At 41.4% G+C, this 20,673-nt stretch overlaps 1 protein-coding gene across 2 annotated transcripts in view; it reads right to left on the minus strand.

The window, feature by feature from the left end:
• Window positions 1-14,923, minus strand: part of SMG1 (SMG1 nonsense mediated mRNA decay associated PI3K related kinase) — a 98,995-nt gene extending 84,072 nt beyond the window's left edge. Inside the window, exon 1 of one of the 2 annotated variants that reach the window (XM_005224744.5) lies at window positions 14,834-14,923. Coding sequence is in view for 1 of the 2 variants with exons in the window: in NM_001205915.1 (NP_001192844.1) it covers window positions 14,834-14,919 (86 nt within the window). In the remaining variant the exon portion in view is untranslated. The remainder of the gene's footprint in view (window positions 1-14,833) is intronic. The other variant, NM_001205915.1, reaches the window with a different exon arrangement.
• Window positions 14,924-20,673: the final 5,750 nt, after the last annotated feature.

Below are 20,673 nucleotides of genomic sequence, written 5' to 3' on the forward strand. Positions count from 1 at the left end.
GATGTTGGTCATGGCTGCACACACTGTGAATGTATTTAATACCACTGAATTGTAAAATGGCAAATTTTATGTGTATTTTACCATAATTTTTTCAAAACTTATTTATAACATTCTTGAAAAGACAAAATTATAGGGGGGGGGAAAAACCAGTCGTTATCAAGGACTAGGAGAACTTGACTACAAAAGGGAACAAGGAAACTTGGGGGTGTGGGGTGGAGGGGATGATGGAACTATTGATAGCTTGACTGAGGTGGTCATTTTTTTTTTCTTTACAGTATTTTCTTTACATATTTCTTTACAGTAAAGATATAAAAATAAGTAAAAGACCATCAGGCTTCCCAGGTGGCACAGTGGTAAAGAATCCACCTGCCAATGCAGGAGATGAAAGAGATGTGGGTTTCATCCCTGGGTTAGGAAGATCCCCTGGAGGAGGAAATGGTAACCCACTCTACTATCCTTGACTGGAAAATTCCATGGACAGAGGAGCCTGGTAGGCTCCAGTCCATGGGATCACACAAAGTCGGACGCAACTGAGCACACAAAAGGCCACTGATTTTTAATAATTTGATATTTCATGTTTTACATTGCCTACCAAATTTAGCAGTCATTTTCAATGCAAAAGCAAAAATGTAACACTGGATACTCTCCAGTGAAATCAAAGACTGTTAGTGTCTAAATTTACCAAACAGTAAAGAATTTACCAGATTCTTTACCACTGTGTCACCTGGAAAGCCCGATGGTCTTTTACTTATTTTTATACCTTTACTGTAAAGAAATACACTATTTCCTTTATGTTTGACTTACTGAGATATAATTTACATGCCCTAGAGTTCTTTTGAGTTTTGAGGAATGCAGATAGTACTTAGCACTAACTAAACTTCTCTTAGTGTCTAAACTTTAAGCTTGGGAAGGATTAACCTAGGCAGGGTACAGAAAGAAACCTACTCATATTGCCTACTCATTTTCAAAAAATTTTAAAGAGTCAAAGCACTCAGTTCAGTCGCTCAGTCGTGTCCAACTCTTTGTGACCCCATGGACTGCAGTGTGCCAGGCTTCCCTGTCCATCACCAACTCCCAGAGCTTGCTCAAATTTATCTCCATCAAGTCGGTGATGCCATCCAACCATCTCATCCTCTGACGTTCCCTTCTCCTCCTCCCTTCAATCTTTCCCAGCACCAGGGTCTTTTCCAATGAGTCAGTTCTCATCAGGTGGCCAAAGTACTGGAGTTTCAGCTTCACCATCAGTCCTTCCAATGAATACTCAGGACTGATTTCCTTTAGGATTGATTGGTTTGATCTCCTTGCAGTCCAAGAGACTCTCAAGAGTCTTCTCCAACACCACAGTTCAAAAGCATCGATTTTTGACACAAGCGTCAAAGCACTATGGCGAGCAAAATCAGAAAAAGCACTGCTTGAGAGAGAGGCAGGCAATCCACTTCTGATACATTTTATGTATATTAAGTATTATGTACTTCATCTGGCATAAATTCATATCTTACTAGGCATTAAGAATACTGATAGCTATAAAATCTGGTATGCTTTTAATCTTCTATACAAATATGAAATCAATTCTCAGTATTTAACAAAAACATTTTGTTAATGCTAAATAATTGTTCACCTGAAGGCTCTCAAATCTAAAGCACATGAATTTGACTTACTCTCAAGTTTATTTTTAACACAAGTTGGTTTACAGCCTTAAATAAAACCCTGCCTCAGCTACCATTTTTGCATTGCTTATCTTCCTCTTTTGTCAGCAAGTCCTGGAAGTACTTTAGAAACATCCCATTCAGCCTGGGAAATTGCCAAGATTGAAAGGAAATCTCTTACTCTATGACCTCCCTAGTAGAATAGGAAAAAAAGACTGAAAGTCTACAAAGAAACATGTCCCACCCCCTCATCCCCACCCAAACTCTTCAACTAAATGCCAAACATAGAGATCAGAGATCAGTCACTCAGTCGTGTCCGACTCTTTGCAACCCCATGAATCGCAGCACGCCAGGCCTCCCTGTCCATCACCAACTCCTAGAGTTCACTTAGACTCCTGTCCATCGAGTCAGTGATGCCATCCAGCCATCTCATGAGAGAAGATTAAGGAGAAGGAAATGGCAGCCCACTCCAGCATTCTTGCCTGGAGAATTCCTATGGACAGAGGAGCCTGGCAGGCTACAGTCCATGGGGTCGCAAGAGTCGGACATGACTAAGCGACTACACCACCACCAGTTTAGAGATAAACACTAAAGGAATCCTAAAAGGAAAAGTCTTGAAACCAGATTGGGACTCTAATCCATGAAAAGGCAGAGTGTTTTATAAGAAATGTGTGAAACCATCTTTAAAAAGTCCTGAAAACTGATGTTGGGGGAGGGGTGAGCAAAGTATAAACAAATCATCACTTTTTTTTTTTTTACAGGTCAAGAAAAATGATGTGGTTGTCAAAAATCACTCATAACACATTAAGAAAACATAGTTCAGTTCAGTCGCTCAGTTGTATCCAACTCTTTGCAACCCCATGGACTGCAGCACACCAGGCTTCCCTGTCCATCACCAACTTCCAGAGTTTACTCAAACTCCTGTCCATTGAGTCAGTGATGCCATCCAACCACCTCATCCTCTGTTGTCCCCTTCTCCTCCTGCCTTCAATCTTTCCCAGCACCAGGGTCTTTTCCAATGAGTCAGTACTTCACATGAGGTGGCCAAAGTATTGGAGTTTCAGCTTCAACATCAGTCCCTCCAATGAATATTCAGGACTGATCTCCTTTAGGATGGACTGGGTGGATCTCCTGGCAGTCCAAGGGACTCTCAAGAGTCTTCTCCAACACCACAGTTCAAAAGCATCAATTCTTCGGCACTCAGCTTTCTTCACGGTCCAACTCTCACATCCATATATGACTACTGGAAAAACCATAGCCTTGACTAGACAGACTTTTGTTGGCAAAGTAATGTCTCTGCTTATAAGAAAACATAAATATTATGCAATTCGACAAAGGTATTTTTAAAGAAAACAATTATCGAGTTAGGCTCTATTGCCGTAATGGTATGGTATACCCTACAAGTCCTGGACATAGTCAAGGATTTGGGCAACAAGAGAGCAATATTCTAACATGCACCTCTTAACATGCATCACATATCTCAAATATAGTGGCAAGCATGGAAAAGACAGTGAGTTTCATATTCCACACATGATTTTCAACAGAGATATTACCAGAAATATCTTTAGCGTATTCTCAAATTAAACACGTGACCCCCCACTCCAACCCTCTTAAAAAATACACCTAAGAGAAACCTAAACTTCTTGGTTTTACTTTTAACTTTACCAACACAACTATACTAAGACAGCAACTGGATTTTTAAATGGACCCTGATTCCTTTCAACATCTCCAGTAACTCCTCCAGGACCTATAGTCTTAGGCATCCTGGGGTAGGAAATACACTAGTAACACCAAATTGGTGAAGAAACATACTACCTGTAATTAGTGATAAAATATGTATGGTAAACCCTCCTACCTAAACACTGGAACTTCTTTTTCAGAGTGTTCCTGAAACAGCCACATCCTCTCCTTTGTTGTTCAGTCGCTCAGTCGTGTCCGACTCTTTGTGACCCCGTGGACTGCAGCATGCCAGGCTTCCCTGTCCTTTACCATCCCCCAGAGCTTACTCAAACTCATGTCCATTGAGTCAGTGATGCCATCCAACCATCTCGTCCTCTGTCATCCCTTTCTCCTGCCTTCAGTCTTTCCAGCATCAGGGTCTTTTCCAATGAGTCAGCTCTTCCAATCAGGTGGCCACAGTATTAGAGCTTCAGTATCAGTCCTTCCAACGAATATTCAGGACTGATTTCCTTTAGGATTGATTGGTTTGATCTCCTTGCAGTCCAGGGGACTCTCAAGAATCTTCTCCAACACCACAGTTTAAAAGCATCAATTCTTCAGCGCTCAGCCTTCTTTATGGTCCAACTCTCACACCCACACGTGACTACTGGAAAAACCATAGCTCTGACTAGATGGACCTTTGTCGGTAAAGTCTCTGCTTTGTAATATGCTATCTAGGTTTGTCTTCCAAGCTGTCTAGCTTTTCTTCCGAGGAGTTGCTACTGCTGCTGCTAAGTCGCTTCAGTCGTGTCCGACTCTGTGACCCCACAGACGGCAGCCCACCAGGCTCCCCCATCCCTGGGATGCTCCAGGCAAGAACACTGGAGTTGGCTGCCATTGCCTTCTCTGTCCAAGGAGCTAGTGTCTTTTAATTTCATGGCTGCAATCACCATCTGCAGTGATTCTGGAGCCCAGGAAAATTAAGTCTGCCACTGTTTCCACTGTTTCCCCATTTATTTGCCATGAAGTGATAGGACTGGATGCCATAATCTTAAGTGTTTTGAATGCTGAGTTTTAAGTTTATGTGTAAGTATCCTCCCTACATAGTTTTTTGAATGCTGGAGTGTTAAGTTTATGTTTAAGTATCCTCCCCTACTTAAACATAAACAAATAAGGTCTCATAGATATATCTCAAAAAACATGGACTCCTAAATCAAATAATTGGAAAATGAAGATACTTTTCACAAAAACCACATTATTCTTTCAACTGTAGAAATATTTATTAAATGAAGTCAGTTTGGGGTAGTTACTGAAACATACTAGTAAGCAGTAATCAAGAGCCAGGAAACACTGCTCCCACTGTGCTCAGCAGGAGCCAGAAATACACTGAGGTATCTAAAGTAGCCGTAAGTTTGAGAAAGCTATGAAACAGTTCAAAATCATCACTTAAGCCACTTTAAACTCAAAAGGCCCATACAAACTCAAAAAGCCTATACAAACCCTATCTTTTTCTTCTAGTACATTTTACACTAAACACACAGGTATCAGATTGATTTAAGTGGTATAAAATAAAAACCTTACAACGATAGAAAAAAATCAGTTTTTAGATATGAAGTTCCTTAGGAGAGAGCATTGACCCATTCTGAGAAATTTATAGTGCCATAATTCAAAACAGTACCAAAATTTCATGATAGCTTAATACAGTATATACATTATATAATGATACAAAATTTCATTAATTCATATATGTTTAGATGATATATATGGTCCTTTTTTTTTTTACATACTTCAAACTATTACACTGGCAGAGTCAACCCTTTTCAGGATTCCCCCAATCCCTTTAAATCAAAGATACATGCATACTACAATAGGGGAGAAACACAATGCAGCATTCAACTGATGTTCTTGTAAGAATTAGTTCTTAAATTCCAACTGTATAATCAAAGTTAAGCAAGGTACAAACTACCTTTTAACCCACCCCGTCTGTATTTAATTCCACTGCACCTTCTCTACAATAAATGCGGTCATCAAGATTAGATTATTTTTGCTGGCCCACAATTTCAACTGGTATCAAATTCTAAGAGTGTGACTTATAAGATATAGAGAAAAACAACAAATTTAACAATTATATGAGCTTCCAGTCATATATCCTCTGTGAGACTTGACATAAATGTCCTTTATGAAATTTTTATAAGTAACTACACACATATATACACATTGTGGTACTTAGAGTATTAGAAGAGAAAAATGAAATTTGAACTTGAGTCTAGGTACATGTGCATAGTCAATTCTAAAACTCTTTGAGGAAGAGATAAAAGAGGGACTTTCTTTAAAATTCCTAATTTGATTCAGATGTGGCAACATAAGTATCATTTGTACAGCACTTGATAGTTTTGAAAGTAATTTCCCAAACTTTATCTTTAACCCACACAACCCCATTATGTTAGGAAAAGCAAGAATTACCTCCTGAGGGACAGCTGGTAACGTCAGTACAAAAGACCTCTATCTTCTCATGCTTAGTACACTGCTGTTTTCATGACACCAGCCTCTCAAGACAAATATTTGTAAAGAAAAAAAACTAAAAATGCACACATTCTTAAAAGCAAATATATCTTAGAGAAGAATCTAAAACACTCTCGTTCTATTTTTAACTCCTCCAGTGTAACTGTACTAACAAGTGGATTTTTAAATAGACTAAAAGAGGGGGGAGAAGAACACTGTAGTATAAGTTTTATATCTTCAATAAGATTACAATAAAAACACAGGGAATACTAGCATTATAGAAGCTATGCAAGATAGGCCACTTTAACTAAATAAAAAGATACAATCTTTATTAAACACAAATTTATCTTTAATTCCAGTATTTTCAAAAAAAGAAACAAGATACCATATATTAAAATGATCTCAATATTTCAAATAAGGACAACTAATCATTTCTAACAGTCAAAAGTCTAACTCAAGTCCTACAAAAACAACACAAACAGTGCCTCAAGGTAGATTTCTCTATAAACCAGACACTAAATCCCAAGTTTCATTACCTTACTTTTGGGAAACCATTTTCATTTTTCTTTACATTTACCAAAAGAATAGAAGGACAGCAAGAAAATCAATCTTTTTAGAAAAGAAAATCCAGGATGTGCTTTCCGATTAAATATGTATTAATTCATCTTTACCATACTGTGTGATACTGGTAATCATCTTTGAATCTTTTTAGTCATCTAATCAGAAGAGAGTCCCATTATACAGAGGACAGAAAAAAGTCTGACATCTTTCCTCAAATTAATAGATTTTTCTGCTTAATTTCTGACAAATCCCAAGAAGTCAACATACACTCTGTCATTAGGGCAATGAGTCTGAATTTTCAGCATTAGAATCAAAGCAAAGAGACTAGAAATAAAGTGATATAATTTAGACAAGGATTCCAGGTCTCATGTTATCAGGAATATAAACTACAAAGACCTTCAAGAAACAGAAATAGCAAGAGTCATGAGATGTTCCAAAGAACTAAATATTACAAGTTGAAAATTAAAATTCCAATCACACACACACCATATACACACATCTTTTAAAATCAGATTAAAATACTAAAAAGAAAAATTTTCAATTAAATTTAAATAAGAGGGAAGTTTTTTAATTCAAAGAACTTCAGCAGTAAAAAAATAAAATAGTTGTCACTGCTGTCAAATATGGAGGAAAAACTAAAATATATCACTATATAGACCAAGACACGCTTACTATTGAAGCCTCTTGACTACTCTGCAGGAAGGTATTAATATAGATAGTACCCAAAAATAAATATATACTAAATACTAAGCTTAACATTTTTTTTAATCTTTGTAAATATACATATAATTCAGCCACTGCAGAGCCTACAATAACTTTCTCGTGGACCTATAAGAGCACTGTCAAGGTTCTTTATTGATTAAAAAAGGTAAAGGAAAAAAAAGTAATGCCTTTCCTAATTTTTAAAGATACAGCATAATTTAGGAAACTCCATACCAAAAAGCAAATTACAATTCTGATATCAGAAACCCCTTTTTTTTGGCGGGGGGGGGGGGGGGTGGGGGGCTCCAGGCTTGTGGGATCTTAGTTCCCCTACCAGTGATCGAATCCAAGCCCCAACTGTGAAAGAGCTGAGCCATAACTGCTGAACCGCCAGGAAATTTCCTGGAAACTCCTCTTTTGAAAAAGATTTTAATAAACACAGAAAGTCTATAAAAGGTTTTTACATAATAAACAGGAGATTTCAGACATACTATCAATAGCAACATTAACTTCCAAAGGAATGATTTCTAATAGGGATACAATCTCCTTTTTTCAAAAGGTGTGAAGATTACTATGAAAGAAACTTGTTGATCTTGGAATTTGGGGTTTCAGTCATTCCCCAATCAGTAGGCATACAACTGGCAAGAGGTTTGTTTTCTCAGGCCTTCTAATGGAAGGCCAAAAGAGGCTCAATCCAGTGCTTAACTTTTTCGTGATTAGACTACTTAAATAATGTATAAACAGATATGGGATAAACTGTCAGTGTGTAAACTAACTGTCAGTGTGTAAACTAACTTGAAATACGTGAGAAGAGACTTCCCTGGCGGTCCAGTGGCTATGGCTATACACTCCCAATGCAGAAGCCCCGTGTTCAACCCCTGATTGGGGTACTAGATTCCACATGCAACAACTAAGATCCAGGACAACCGACTGAATAAACATATTTTTTTAATAAATAAATATGTGAGCAAAGTATTTCTTCAAGATGGATAAAACTCCATGGCCCTAGTCTGATCTGGCCACCTGAGCCCACTAGAACACTGTCCCTTTGAACTTGTTCAATCAACTTAATGAAGTTGCTGCCTCAGGCTAACCAGGCCACTGTATAAGGAACAGTTTCCCTCAAAATGTCTCCTACAGTAACAGTGTTCTAAGCCCTGAAGTAAAACTCTGAACACAAAAATAAACTTGCAGAATTCCATTTTCACATATTTAGATGAGAAAGAACACTCAGATTTAGAGCCTTTACTATTTATTGATGCATTAGTAGGGAAGGAGGGATACAGAGGGAAAACCATTATGGACAAGATACACAAAAAACTCATACAGTGAGTATTATTAGAGAAGTTGTTAGAGAAGGCTGCTGCTTCTCACTGAGGGGGTGGCAATTAGGCTGAAACAGCATGAAAACACCCAGGTCAGGCACTCTGAGAAGAGCAATCTATGCGGTAGCTACACGCAAGAACAGGATATTCAAAGGCCCTAAATAAGGCAGAAATTAGTCTGGGGAGTGCTTTGGGGCAAGTACACAGAAGCAGCAGAGAAAATAACTCACACTCAGCCCTCGGGGATTTAACTAGTTGGGGGAACAACAAAAAAAAGATTGAAGTGCCTAGCACAGTTAGCTTTCACTGTAGATCTGTAGCAAGATTTGGAAAGAAGGAGTACAGAGGGCAGAGGCAGGGTAAGGATCTTAAAGGAAGCACAATGCTTACATTAGAGACAGCACAAGAAACAGTAGGTGTAATTTGCCACAGAGAGGTCTGTGAACCTGTACCTCACAGGAATTATGTTTAGCCAACAAACTCAGAAGAGCTCCTGTGTGTCCAGGACTCAAATGCCTGAAAAGGTTAACAGTAGGTCCATCTGAAACTACTTTCACAAAGCTCTTCAGGGATCCCAAGTTTGTTTACAGCAAAAGAGGAATACCAGAAATATATTGAAGATGATAAGGTTATCAATCTGAAGAAACCATAAGTTGGTAATAAATTACAAGATAATATTCAAAGATTTCCTTTCTATAATAACTTTAAGGCAAGATCCACGTGTACAGTCTGCCAAGGTTCTGTTCTGGTTTGGTCTGGTGGTGAGGGTGGGACAAGGTGCAGTGGGAAGGGAAGTTATCCAGCTGCAAAGTCATTGTGTATCTGTATCTTGATCAGGGTCATGGTTACACAGGTGTATGCATTTGTGAAATTCACTGAATCTACACACGGATAAATTTTTTCTCAAAAAAGTAAGAAGCTCAGAAAAGAATTCAACTAAGAGAGGAAAAGTACAATCAACTAATACAAGATGGAGCAGAAATAACATAATAAAAACATACATGGGACTTCCCATAATAAAAACATACATGGTCCAGTGGTTAAGACTCTGCCTTACAATACAGGTGACTAAGACCCCAGGTGCCACAGAGTAACCAAGCCAACACGCCACAACTAGAGACTCCATACCCTGCAAATACTGAGCCCATGAGCTACAAGTAGACAATCCACGTGCCACAATGAAAGATTACACATGATGCAAGGAAGATCCTGCATGCCACAACTAAGACCCAAGGCAGCCAAATAAATAAATGTATTTTTTAAATGTACACACACCTGAAACTAATATGCTGTACGTCAATCATACCTCAATTTTTTTAAAAACCAAGAAAAACACAAATATCTCCATAAAAATTTAAGAGGTTATACTCTACATTAAAAAAATTAACAAGCTGGAGTATTTCATACAGGAGTTAAATCACAAAACGTCTGCAGTCTTCACTGTTAGACCTCTATACAAGAGAGAGTATGTTTTACTTTGTAGTCCCCAACATAAAATGGATTTTAAGAAAACTTTAAGACAACCAAAGACAGGTAACCAAAAAAACAATATGAAAAGATACCAAACAAATGATAGCTAGTGTGAATCCATAAAGAGAGGTCCACTGAAAACTGTCTCAGGGATTTATTTTAGGTTTCATTATTAGGATTGGCAAAGAAATGCAAATAAGCGAGTACCAAGCAATGAAGGCAGGAAAGCCTAAATTTTAAAGTTGTGAGAACTCAATGTTCACAAAAAACATCAACAACACTCCATTTTATATATATGATCATTCCATATAATGTAACTGCCCTAACCTGAACTGAATTGTGAACAGGTTTAAGGATCACTCTAGTGATCACCCTCAATCAACACCAAATAACAAATGAGGGGCTTTTGCTTTTGAAATTTCCATATACTGAGCTGAATACCTTTGTCTGAATTTAAACCATGAATTATAAACAGAGTATTCAGGTCCTTAACAGTCTCTGTCTAGTGTTCAAGTGCCTCCTACTGGGGTTACACTTACATACACACAATCACACACACACACACACCAACAATCCTCAATTATGCCACTTCCATGCTGGTAAAACTTCAATGGCTCCCTAAAGTCTTTCCAAACACATTTCCAATATGATTCAAGAGCCACAATACAGCCCCACTCCAGCTCTTAAGCTTCACTTCTTATTTGTATCACATTTCACAAATACCCCATCCTTCTAACCAATCTGGGAATCTTTTTTTTTTTTTTCCTACCAAAGACAGCCTGTATTTTGCCATTATCTACCTCCTTCTATTTTTGAGATCCCCTCCAAATTTACTGTCAAAATAGAACAGATGAATTTCATGGCCCCGCCATCCCCCACTCAACTGTATGTATAGCTTTCCCTCCTCTGACTCTCCAGGTTTTAAACTGTAAATCACATGTAAAAAGAATTATATCAAGAACTGTATCACAATTAATATCCATATAATGCTCTACCTTTTACAAAGCCCTTTCTTATCTCCCGTACCAACCAACAACCTCCTTAACGACAGTGGCTCTATTAGTTATAAAAATCCCTACAGCATCTCTATTTCCTGAAGCAGAATATTTTCATGGAATTAGAATATTTCAGTCTCTGTCTCTTAATATTTAAAAAAAAACCTTCAATTATACTCCCATCTTAAAAAAGGACCAAAAAAGAAGAGGGAGAAGGGTTCAGTTTAAAGACACAATTATTTCATAAGGAATATATTTTATTCTATAATTAAAAAATTAACTTTTCCCCTAAATTAAACACCCATACATAATCTCTGAAGCTCCTTAATGTCCTTGAAAAAAATGTGGTACTGAACTGGCAATCTTTAAATTCTGTCCAACTAAAGCTCTATTTATAGTTGTAAAATGTACTTCAGTCTATCGTGCTCTATGGATATCCGACAGTACAGGTTCATAAAAGGCTGAAACAGACAACTCTAGTTTCAAAAATCCAGCTTCTCACAATGCCAGACATACTAGTTTCTGGCTTTTCCATTTTCACAGGCCTCTTCCCTATCTTCTGGTCTGTGACAATAGAGAATGAAGGGATTTGTACTGTGAGAACTTCAATCTGTCTACATTTTACCAAAAGTGGAAGCTGTTTTTAATATACAGTTTCATCTTTTTAGTATTGTAGAAAGATCTTAAGTTTGAGCACAGTAAGACACCAATATATGTCTGTTAAATAAAGTCTTAAGACTCCCGAGTGTGGAAGTAAAATTATATGTTTTGGGTTGACCTGAACGCTTCCTCTTGTTTGTTGAACTACTCTGTATTTCACTCCAATGTCAAATTAATCTTGTCATCTGGAGTATTAAAATGAACAATGTAATTATACATTGAATTTTTTTTTTCTTGGCTGTACCGCAAGATATACAGGATCTTAGTTCCCTGACCAGAGATGGAATCCATGCTCCCTGCAGTGGAAGCCCAGAGTCTTAACCACTGAACCACAAGAAAAGTCCTATATACACTTAATTTTTAAACAAATCATTCTGATCTCTATCTTGACTGGTGTACTTAGAAGATTACTTTCCAAAATAAAGTCAAGAAAAGGAGAGACTGGTCAGTGGCAATAAGACCACCCATTTGCCTAATCATTCTTAACTGTTAAAGAACAGTACAGTAAATGAACCCTATAAGACACAGCTATAAAAATGCTTTCTGCTAAGATGTATGCTTTTAGCAAAGGTGGGCTTGCTCTGTTGCCACATGACACAAGTCTACTCAGCCACCTGGAACACTTCCTGTCAACATGTATGAAGTATCATGTGTGGCCATCACTAACTGAACAGTTTCCAGACTGACGAACACTGAAAAGAAACCAACCAAAAGTCACCTTTTTAAAATCCTGCTTTTTAAAAAGTCTAAATTAAGGGAAAGAGAACCAAAATAATAAGAGGACTGGCACAGAAAGGCAGATAATTTTTTAAAACCAAAATGATTCTGATGAACCATAAGGAATCTGCTTGCATTTGAAGGTGCTGAGAGAAATGAACCCCCATTTAAACAAGGGGGAAAATTGACCTCCATTCTCTCGGTTAACTGGAGTCTTTCACCCTCTAAAGTGAAGAGGGAACAGAATAACAGCAACCTCAAATTTAACTCATGAAAATTTATGACTTGGCAAACACCTGAGTTTTTTTTTATTGGCTATTTAATAAAACAACTAGGTAACCGTGCAAAGAAATCAAGTTTTGCTAAGGTATATTGTCAGTACTTTTCTGTTCTCTCCTCTGAAAAAGTATTTCCAACACCCTAATCAACTCATGGGCTGTCAAGGTGTCTCAGTGGTAAAAAAAAAAAAAAAATCCACCCACCAATAAGGAGACAGGGGTTTGTTCCCTGGGTCAGGAAGATCCCTTGGAGAAGGAAATGACATCCCACCCTAGTATTCTTGCCTGGGAAATCCAACAGACAGAATAGCCTGGTATGGACACAGTCCCTGGGGTCGCAAAGGAGTGGGGACTAAATAAGAATCAACTGTAACCTAGGCAGTAAGTTCTGAGACTTTGTAACAGAGCACAGCTTCAAAGAATACACAGCCTACCTGACATATAGCCAAGAAATAAAGTATTTAAAAGAAGAAAATAGGAATAAAATTAATAACCCATGTATATATTTCATAACTATATAAGCCACCCTGCTTCGTATCAGTTGAATGAAGCCAGGTGATCTCAACCCATAGCTGCAACTATGCTACTGCATTTATTCAGAGCCACAATCTACAATTTATTCTTTTCCAGAAACTCTGTGAAGGGCACTTTGGTCCTCTAACGGGATACCATGTACATTCTTTTACATATGCTGACCAGAGTACTGAAAAATAATGGAAGATCTGTCAAAGACCTCTCAAATGTCAAATCATACTCATTTATCATGTAGTCAATAGGTGAAAAAAAAAATTAAATTTACACATTACAACAAGCATATAAAACAACTAAGAATGTCAATTACAGATTTTTTTTAAAAAATACCAAACTAGTTAACTGATTTTATGTGAAGCATGCACAAGCCCTAAAGAGTAAAACTATGCTTTCCAAACTTTAACTACTTAACATCTCAATTCTAGGCTCAAGTATTAACTTTTAAAGTCACCTGTTCTCAACAGACACTGGATTTGGAAAGGCATATTAAACAGAATAAGATGCGTACCACTCATTAGCCAAAAGATTATTTTTATTTTTCTATCAAGTCTTAAGTGTTACATTCTAACATCTTACTAATTTCCAAACACTGCTGGAATTACACATACCATTGAGAAGCAAAAGTCATCCCAACAACCTGTGTGTCTAACATTTATCTGCCGAGTTCCTGGGTAATCATAATACATGTGTGCGTCAAAGTATGAGAGCACAATGAATCAACTAACCCTAAAATATTACATACGTTTAGGGAGTTCTTCTAGGCACTGGGCGAAGTTCCAAAAGTCTATTACAAGCACTTATTCAGTAAGAGAGGTAACAATAAATTAGTCCTAAATAAGGTACAACTGCTCCATGATTAATCAGAAAGACATGAAAATTAATTTTTTTTTTAAAGTCAATGCTCCTTAAGGAGTTCCGTGGTAAGGATTCCCGGCTTTCACTACCCAGGCCCAGGTTCGATGCCTAGTAGGGCAGCTGAGATCCTGCAACCAGCGTGGGGAGGCCAAAAACAAACAGGGAAAAAACAAAAAACAGTCGATTTTCCAAATATCCACTTCCAGCTAGGCCCCAAACCTTTCTAAAATCAAAACAAATTCTCTACTCCTCCAAACGAGTGTCCGCTCAAGTGTCCAGGTAGGAACTGCTCTCCGCCCAAGTAACTGCCCCTGCACTTCACTCTTCAGCACCAGGGTCGGTCGGTCCCCATTAACACAGTCACAATCTCGTCTCACAACTAACCCTGTTGTCAGAGTAAAGACTCGGGAGTGGTGGGCGTTTTTTTTTATTTTAAGATTAACACGTGGGGGGGGGGGTCACAATAGAGATCGCTGTTAAGGAAAAATCTTTCACGTGGGGGCTGAGAGGGTGAGGGATCGGGGAAGTTAATGGATAAACAGGGTCCAATGCTCTCAAGATCCCTCAAACTCAACGCCCAACTTGAGGGAAAGGTGGTAAGTCAACCCACCCCCATAACCTGGTCCCCCTTCCTTCACCCTCCTGAACCCAATTCCTAGGCCAGTGCCTTCTCCCAGAGCACCGGGTTCTCGACTCCTGCCCCCGAACTCAAGCGCAGGGAAAGGGGAGGCATTTAGGCCTCGCCTCCCAGCGGCCTTCCTCCCCCGGCCGGGGCGGGAGGGGACCCAGGAAGCCGCGCCCGGTTTTCAGTGGGGGGGCGGGGGGGGTGTGGAGAGCCTAGGCCGCGCCTCCCACCCCAGCGGTCCTAGGCCTCGGCCCGCCCGAGGCGGGGCCCGGGGTCGCGGCGGCGGGCTGGGCGCCGGCTCACCTACCTGGGTTGCCAGTCATTCCAGCTCCGCGGGTACTTGGTGCCGCCGCCGCCGCTGCTCAGCCGAGACCCCGGGGCTCTGCGGCTCATTACCTTCCCCGACACGACATGGCCAAGCGCCGCCGCCCGAAGAAGCGCGAGTCGCCGCCCGAACCGGCCGCCGCCGACACTCCGCTCCGGCCCGGGGCTGAGGAGGAAGCCGAGCACCAGCAGGAGGAGGAGGCGGCGGAGGGCGGGGGAGGCGGACGGCCGTTCCGGGTTCCGCCTGAGCCCGCAGCGCAGGACGAGGAGGCGGGAGTGCCGCTGCGCGAGGGAGGCGGAGGAAGGGGAGGCGACTTCTCTTCCAGGGCCGTCTGCGGCCCGCGACGCCCGGGCCCAGGAGGAGGAGGACAGCGAGCAGGAGGCGGTGGCGACGGCGCCCCACGTTCACACAGCCACTGCTTCCCCGCCTCCCGGCTCCGCCCGCCGCGCCGCCGCTGCCGCACGGCATGCTGGGAGAGAGGGGCGGTGCCGGCGCCCGCCAAGCCAGGGCAGAGGGGCGGGGTCAGATCAGAAGGGCGGGGCCTGGGGCGGGGCCGGCGGGGCGAGCCGACTGTCCTCCGGCTTCCTGCGCTAGTTGCAGCTCTCCGCGGACCGCGCCGAAGTCCAGCCCCGCCGCGGGGGATCACGGGAGAGGGGATCTCCGCCACCACCCCCACACACACACCCTCCCACTTACGCCCGGGAAAGCACCTGACACCCCTGAGGACCAGGCAGTCAGGTGTAAACCGGCCACCAGTCAAGAACCTGCGGTGCCCTTGAGGGGGTGGGGGGAGCTAGGGGGCGCGCGTGCACGCACACGCACACACACACGTGCCTTGAGGGTTCACGTGTGTCCACGTTCCTCACCTTCTACGGTAAAAAGTGCAAATTTTTTTAAAACGGGTTGATCTCCACCTACCCTGCCTCTACCTGAAATGTGCCCATAGAGTCATGACACCCTGACCATTTCTTCTCATTGCAAGAAAAAAAAAAAAGTAGGAAAAGCTAATTACTAACGAGCACCAACCCCGATCCCCTGAAACATGAAATATTCCCTATCTTCTCACGGTAACACTTGCCCACTTTCCCCACCAAAAAGAGACTGGAGAGTGGTGGGGGTGGTGGACAGCCTAAGCACTCTCTCCCCCATTGTGACAGTCCTCCGAAAGCCTTCAGTAAATCATTTGATACGTAATGCGAATGCCATGTACAATAAAATTTCAGCAAGGTGCACATCAGACAGGTAACAGGAGTTACATTTGGGGAGGTTATTCAAATGGATCTTACCCCTCTCTGCACAGAGGGTCTTAACCTAGTCTATGTTACAAGACGAAAGTCTATATATTGCTTGTGTGATTAAAAATGGCTACCAAACAAAGTTGAGATTATGAGATGTTACTCATCCTCTTTCCGCTCCTTCCTTATGCCCACCAATCCCTCATAAAGGTACGATCCTGCCAGTTGTAGAGGATGGAAAGTTAGATTTTCAAATGCACTTTCTCACCCCCGCCCCCACTCCACCCATCCAGGAAAAAAGAAACTCCTCTGAACTGGGGCTGTTTGACTCAACCCAGAAATTCCCACTAGGTCAGACCTAAGTATGGTCACCCACATGCGTAAAAAAAAATGTTGTTGTTGTTGTTGTTGTTTTCTAAATAAAATACCTGTGTGAAAAGAAATACATCTGGAAATTTGCCCTGGGTTCCCCCATACTTACTTGAGGAACGATCCCACTGTTGTAAAAGCGGGCCCTACTCAACCCCCGTCCAAGAAATTCTGGAAGTAGGGGTCAGAGAGATCATCTATTCAATATTATTAGAAATAGCTAAAATTGCTATCGGAGAAGGCAATGGCACCCCACTCCAGTACTCTTGCCTGGAAAATCCCATGGACGGAGGAGCCTGGTAGGCTGCAGTCCATGGGGTCGCTAAGAGTCGGACACCACTGAGCGACTTCCCTTTCACTTTTCACTTTCATGCATTGGAGAAGGAAACGGCAACCCATTCCAGTGTTCTTGCCTGGAGAATCCCAGGGACGGGGGAGCCTGGTGGGCTGCCGTCTATAGGGTCGCACAGAGTCGGACACGACTGAAGCGACTTAGCAGCAGCAGTAGCGGCAGCAGCAAAATTGCTATGTTTGCTCAGTCTTCCCTCTCTCCAACATCCTGCAAGCCTGTCTCACAATCTGACTAAAAAAGCCCCCTCGCCCAAAGCCTTTTCTTAATTCTAAATTTTGAGGCTTCCTTGTACGTGTTTTCCTCAGATTGTTTTCTTTTTGTGCTCCAGGTGAGTTCCTGCCCTCCTCCTCTATGGGACTCTCAGACCCGTGAGCAAATGGCTGATGTAGCCAATTAATCATGTTGATTTCCTTCAACAGTTGATTGCAACAGTGGTTCAGTGACCAAATTATGTCAGTTGTTCAAATTCCAAAAGGATTTCCAAAAGACTAATCAGTACCTTAGAACTCTGAGAAAAATTTCGGGAGTCCTCTAACCTTTTCAAATTACAGAACACCAGCAGAGTAATTCAAGGAAGGGCTCTGGGATCAAATTCCAACTCTGTAAAAGCTTGGGCTGGGGTGGGGGGGGGGGGGGGGAGCGGGGGAGGAGGGGAGGCTGAGTGCCCCAGGTTCTCATCTGTAAAATATAGATGATAATATTAGGACTGACCTCTTCAGGATGTTGAGAGGGCTAATAGCAATCTTGCATGTAAAGTGCTTTTCACAGTGCCTGCCACTTGGTAAGCAATCAAAAAATGTTAGCTAAAAATCATATCCTCCACTTCACTGAAGCACATGGCTATTTGGATAATATATGACCAGTGAAGAATGAGAAAAAAAAAAAAGTAGCTGGCAGGGGTTGTTCCCAATTGCTCAAACAATTGCTTTTTATTTATCATTTTTTCCCCTACTGTTTACATAGAAATGATTAACCCTCAAAAACAGTGTTGATACAGAGGAGGTTTAAGGACGCAGAAGGTGAGTGAGTGTCATTTAGCAGCAACTTCCTGGAAAGCAATTTAAGAGTGTGTATCCAAAGACTTAAAATGAATTCCCTTTCCTCCTAGGAGATTCCTCTCCTAGGACTCTATCCTAAGAAGATATGCGACACTGCAAAGTTATTTTCTTCAAATAAAGATCAGATCATGTGACCATCCTGGTTGAAACACATCAATGGCTTCCCATTCTCTAGATAAAATCTAGACTCATCATTACTAAGAGCCTGTAAAAACTGGCTTATCCTGCATTGTAAATATCCCAGGGCTGCTCATACCCGTGAACAGGATCCTAATAATGGTTCTAAATTTCTTCATAGTAAAATCCTCTCACCTAGGCTGTACCCCAGTTTAAAAAATCAGAATCTCTAAATGTAGACTCAGGCATTAATATTTTTTAGACTTCCCCAGAGGATTCTAATATGCACACACGACTGAGAAACACCATTTTTGAGCACCTGAGAACTGAAAACGCTATTTGGGACTCCACCCTCCACCTTACCTCCCAATATACGTTGGTTATAAAAATTCTAAACCACTGGGAAAGAAAGACTTAAAAGCTCAGTTTTCCCATGATGACTACGTGGATACTTAAAAATACATATACATCAAATATGATCAATGCTCAAAACTTTAAATTTTTTCTCACTTCTTTTGGTGGTTCAGCTTCTCTGGTTCCATTAGCACTTTTTAATTCCACTCCGAACACAGAGACCATTTCTGTTCCTGAAACACACTGAGCCTCTCCAGTCCCAGAGTTGGTTTTTTTTGTTTGTTTGTTTTGTTTTGTTTTTGCTTATTTGTTTTTGTACTTGATGTTGCCTCTGCCTGGAATGCCTTTCGTAACTTTGCTCCCATTAGAGTTGGGACTAAGGTAAAGAGTGGAGTGCCTCTGGTGCTGAATTTAAGGAGGTACTCACTCTTGAGACTGTCCAAATGCAACCCTGCACTTGGCACAGGCCTGCAAGTAAGTGCCTCCTTAAATCAGGGCAGCTAGGCACCTCTTTTGTCTCACCCTAGTCCTGTTTTCCTTGGGCCATCTCAATTCTTTTGAGAGGTTTTCCCTGACCTCCCTCCTCGAAAAAGCAGGCCAGTATCAGAGAAGGCAATGGCACCCCACTCCAGTACTCTTGCCTGGAAAATCCCATGGACTGAGGAGCCTGGTAGGCTGCAGTCCATGGGGTCGCTAAGAGTCGGACACGACTGAGTGACTTCACTTTCACTTTTCACTTTCATGAATTGGAGAAGGAAATGGCAACCCACTCCAGAGTTCTTGCCTGGAGAATCCCAGGGACGGGGGAGCCTGGTGGGCTGCCGTCTACGGGTCGCACAGAGTTGGACACGACTGAAGTGACTTAGCAGCACCCTATCCAGGTGTGCTCTATCACACACCCCATTTCTTTCCTTGGCAACACCCATCGCCATCTGCAAGTATTGGGTTTCTTTGCATATTTATTATCTGTCTCACCCTTAGGGTACAAACTGGGTGAGATTCAAGCTCATACCTGTCTCACCTCTACCTCCCCCATCCCCAGCCAACAGCACAGCAGTTGACTTAGAGTAAATAAATGCTCAAAAAATAGTTGTTAGTGGAGAATGGCATTGAAACATGTGTAATATCATGTATGAGACGAGTCGCCAGTCCAGGTTCGATGCACGATGCTGGATGCTTGGGGCTGGTGCACTGGGACGGCCCAGAGGGAGGGTATGGGGAGGGAGGAGGGAGGAGGGTTCAGGATGGGGAGCACGGGAATACTTGTGGTGGATTCATTTCGATGTTGGGCAAAACTAATACAATATTGTAAAGTTTAAAAATAAAATAAAATTAATTTAAAAAAATAGTTGTTAGTGGAAGGAATGAAATGAACATCAGCTAAGATATGGACCAAATTCAGTTCAGCCTCACAGTCATGTCTGACTCTGCATGTCTTCAGTCATGCAACCTACGGACTGCAGCACACCAGACTTCCCTGTCCATCACCAATTCCTGGAGTTTCCTCAAACTCATGTGCATAGAGTTAGTGATGCCATCCAACCATCTCATCCTCTGTCATCCACTTCTCCTCCTACTTAAAGGTTGACCTTTCACAGCATCAGGGTCTTTTCTCATGAGTCAGTTCTTCACATCAGGTGACCAAGGTATTGGAGTTTCAGCTTCAGCATCAGTCCTTCCAATGAATACTCAGGGTTGATTTACTTTAAGATTGACTGGTTAGATCTCCTTGCAATCCAAGGAACTCTGAAGAGTTTTCTCCAACACCACAGTTCAGAAGCATCAATTCTTCAGTGCTCAGCTTTCTTTATGGTCCAATTCTCATGTCCATACATGACTACTGGAAAAAAACATAGCTTTGACTAGATGGGCCTTTGTGGGCAAAGAAACATCTCTGCTTTTTAATATGCTGTCTAGATTTGTTATAGCTTTTCTTCCAAGGAGCAAATGTCTTTTAATTTCATGGATGCAGTCACCATCTGCAGTGATTTTGGAGCCCCAAAAAATAAAGTCTCTCACTGTTTCCATTGTTCCCCCATCTATTTGCCATGATGCTTTGGGACTGATGCTATGATCTTAGTTTTTTGAATGTTGAGTTTTAAGCCAACTTTTTCACTCTCCTCTTTACTTTCATCAAGAGGCTCTTTAGTTCCTCTTCGCTTTCTGCCATAAGGGTGGTGTCATTTCCATATCTGAAGTTATTGATATTTCTCCTGGCAATCTTGATTCCAGCTTGTGCTTCATCCAGCCCGGCATTTCCCATGATGTACTCTGCATATAAGTTAAATAAGCAGGGTGACAATATACAGCCTTGACGTACTCCTTACCAATTTGGAA

The sequence above is a fragment of the Bos taurus genome, chromosome 25 (assembly GCF_002263795.3).
Source record: "Bos taurus isolate L1 Dominette 01449 registration number 42190680 breed Hereford chromosome 25, ARS-UCD2.0, whole genome shotgun sequence".
NCBI classification, from domain to species: domain Eukaryota; kingdom Metazoa; phylum Chordata; class Mammalia; order Artiodactyla; family Bovidae; genus Bos; species Bos taurus.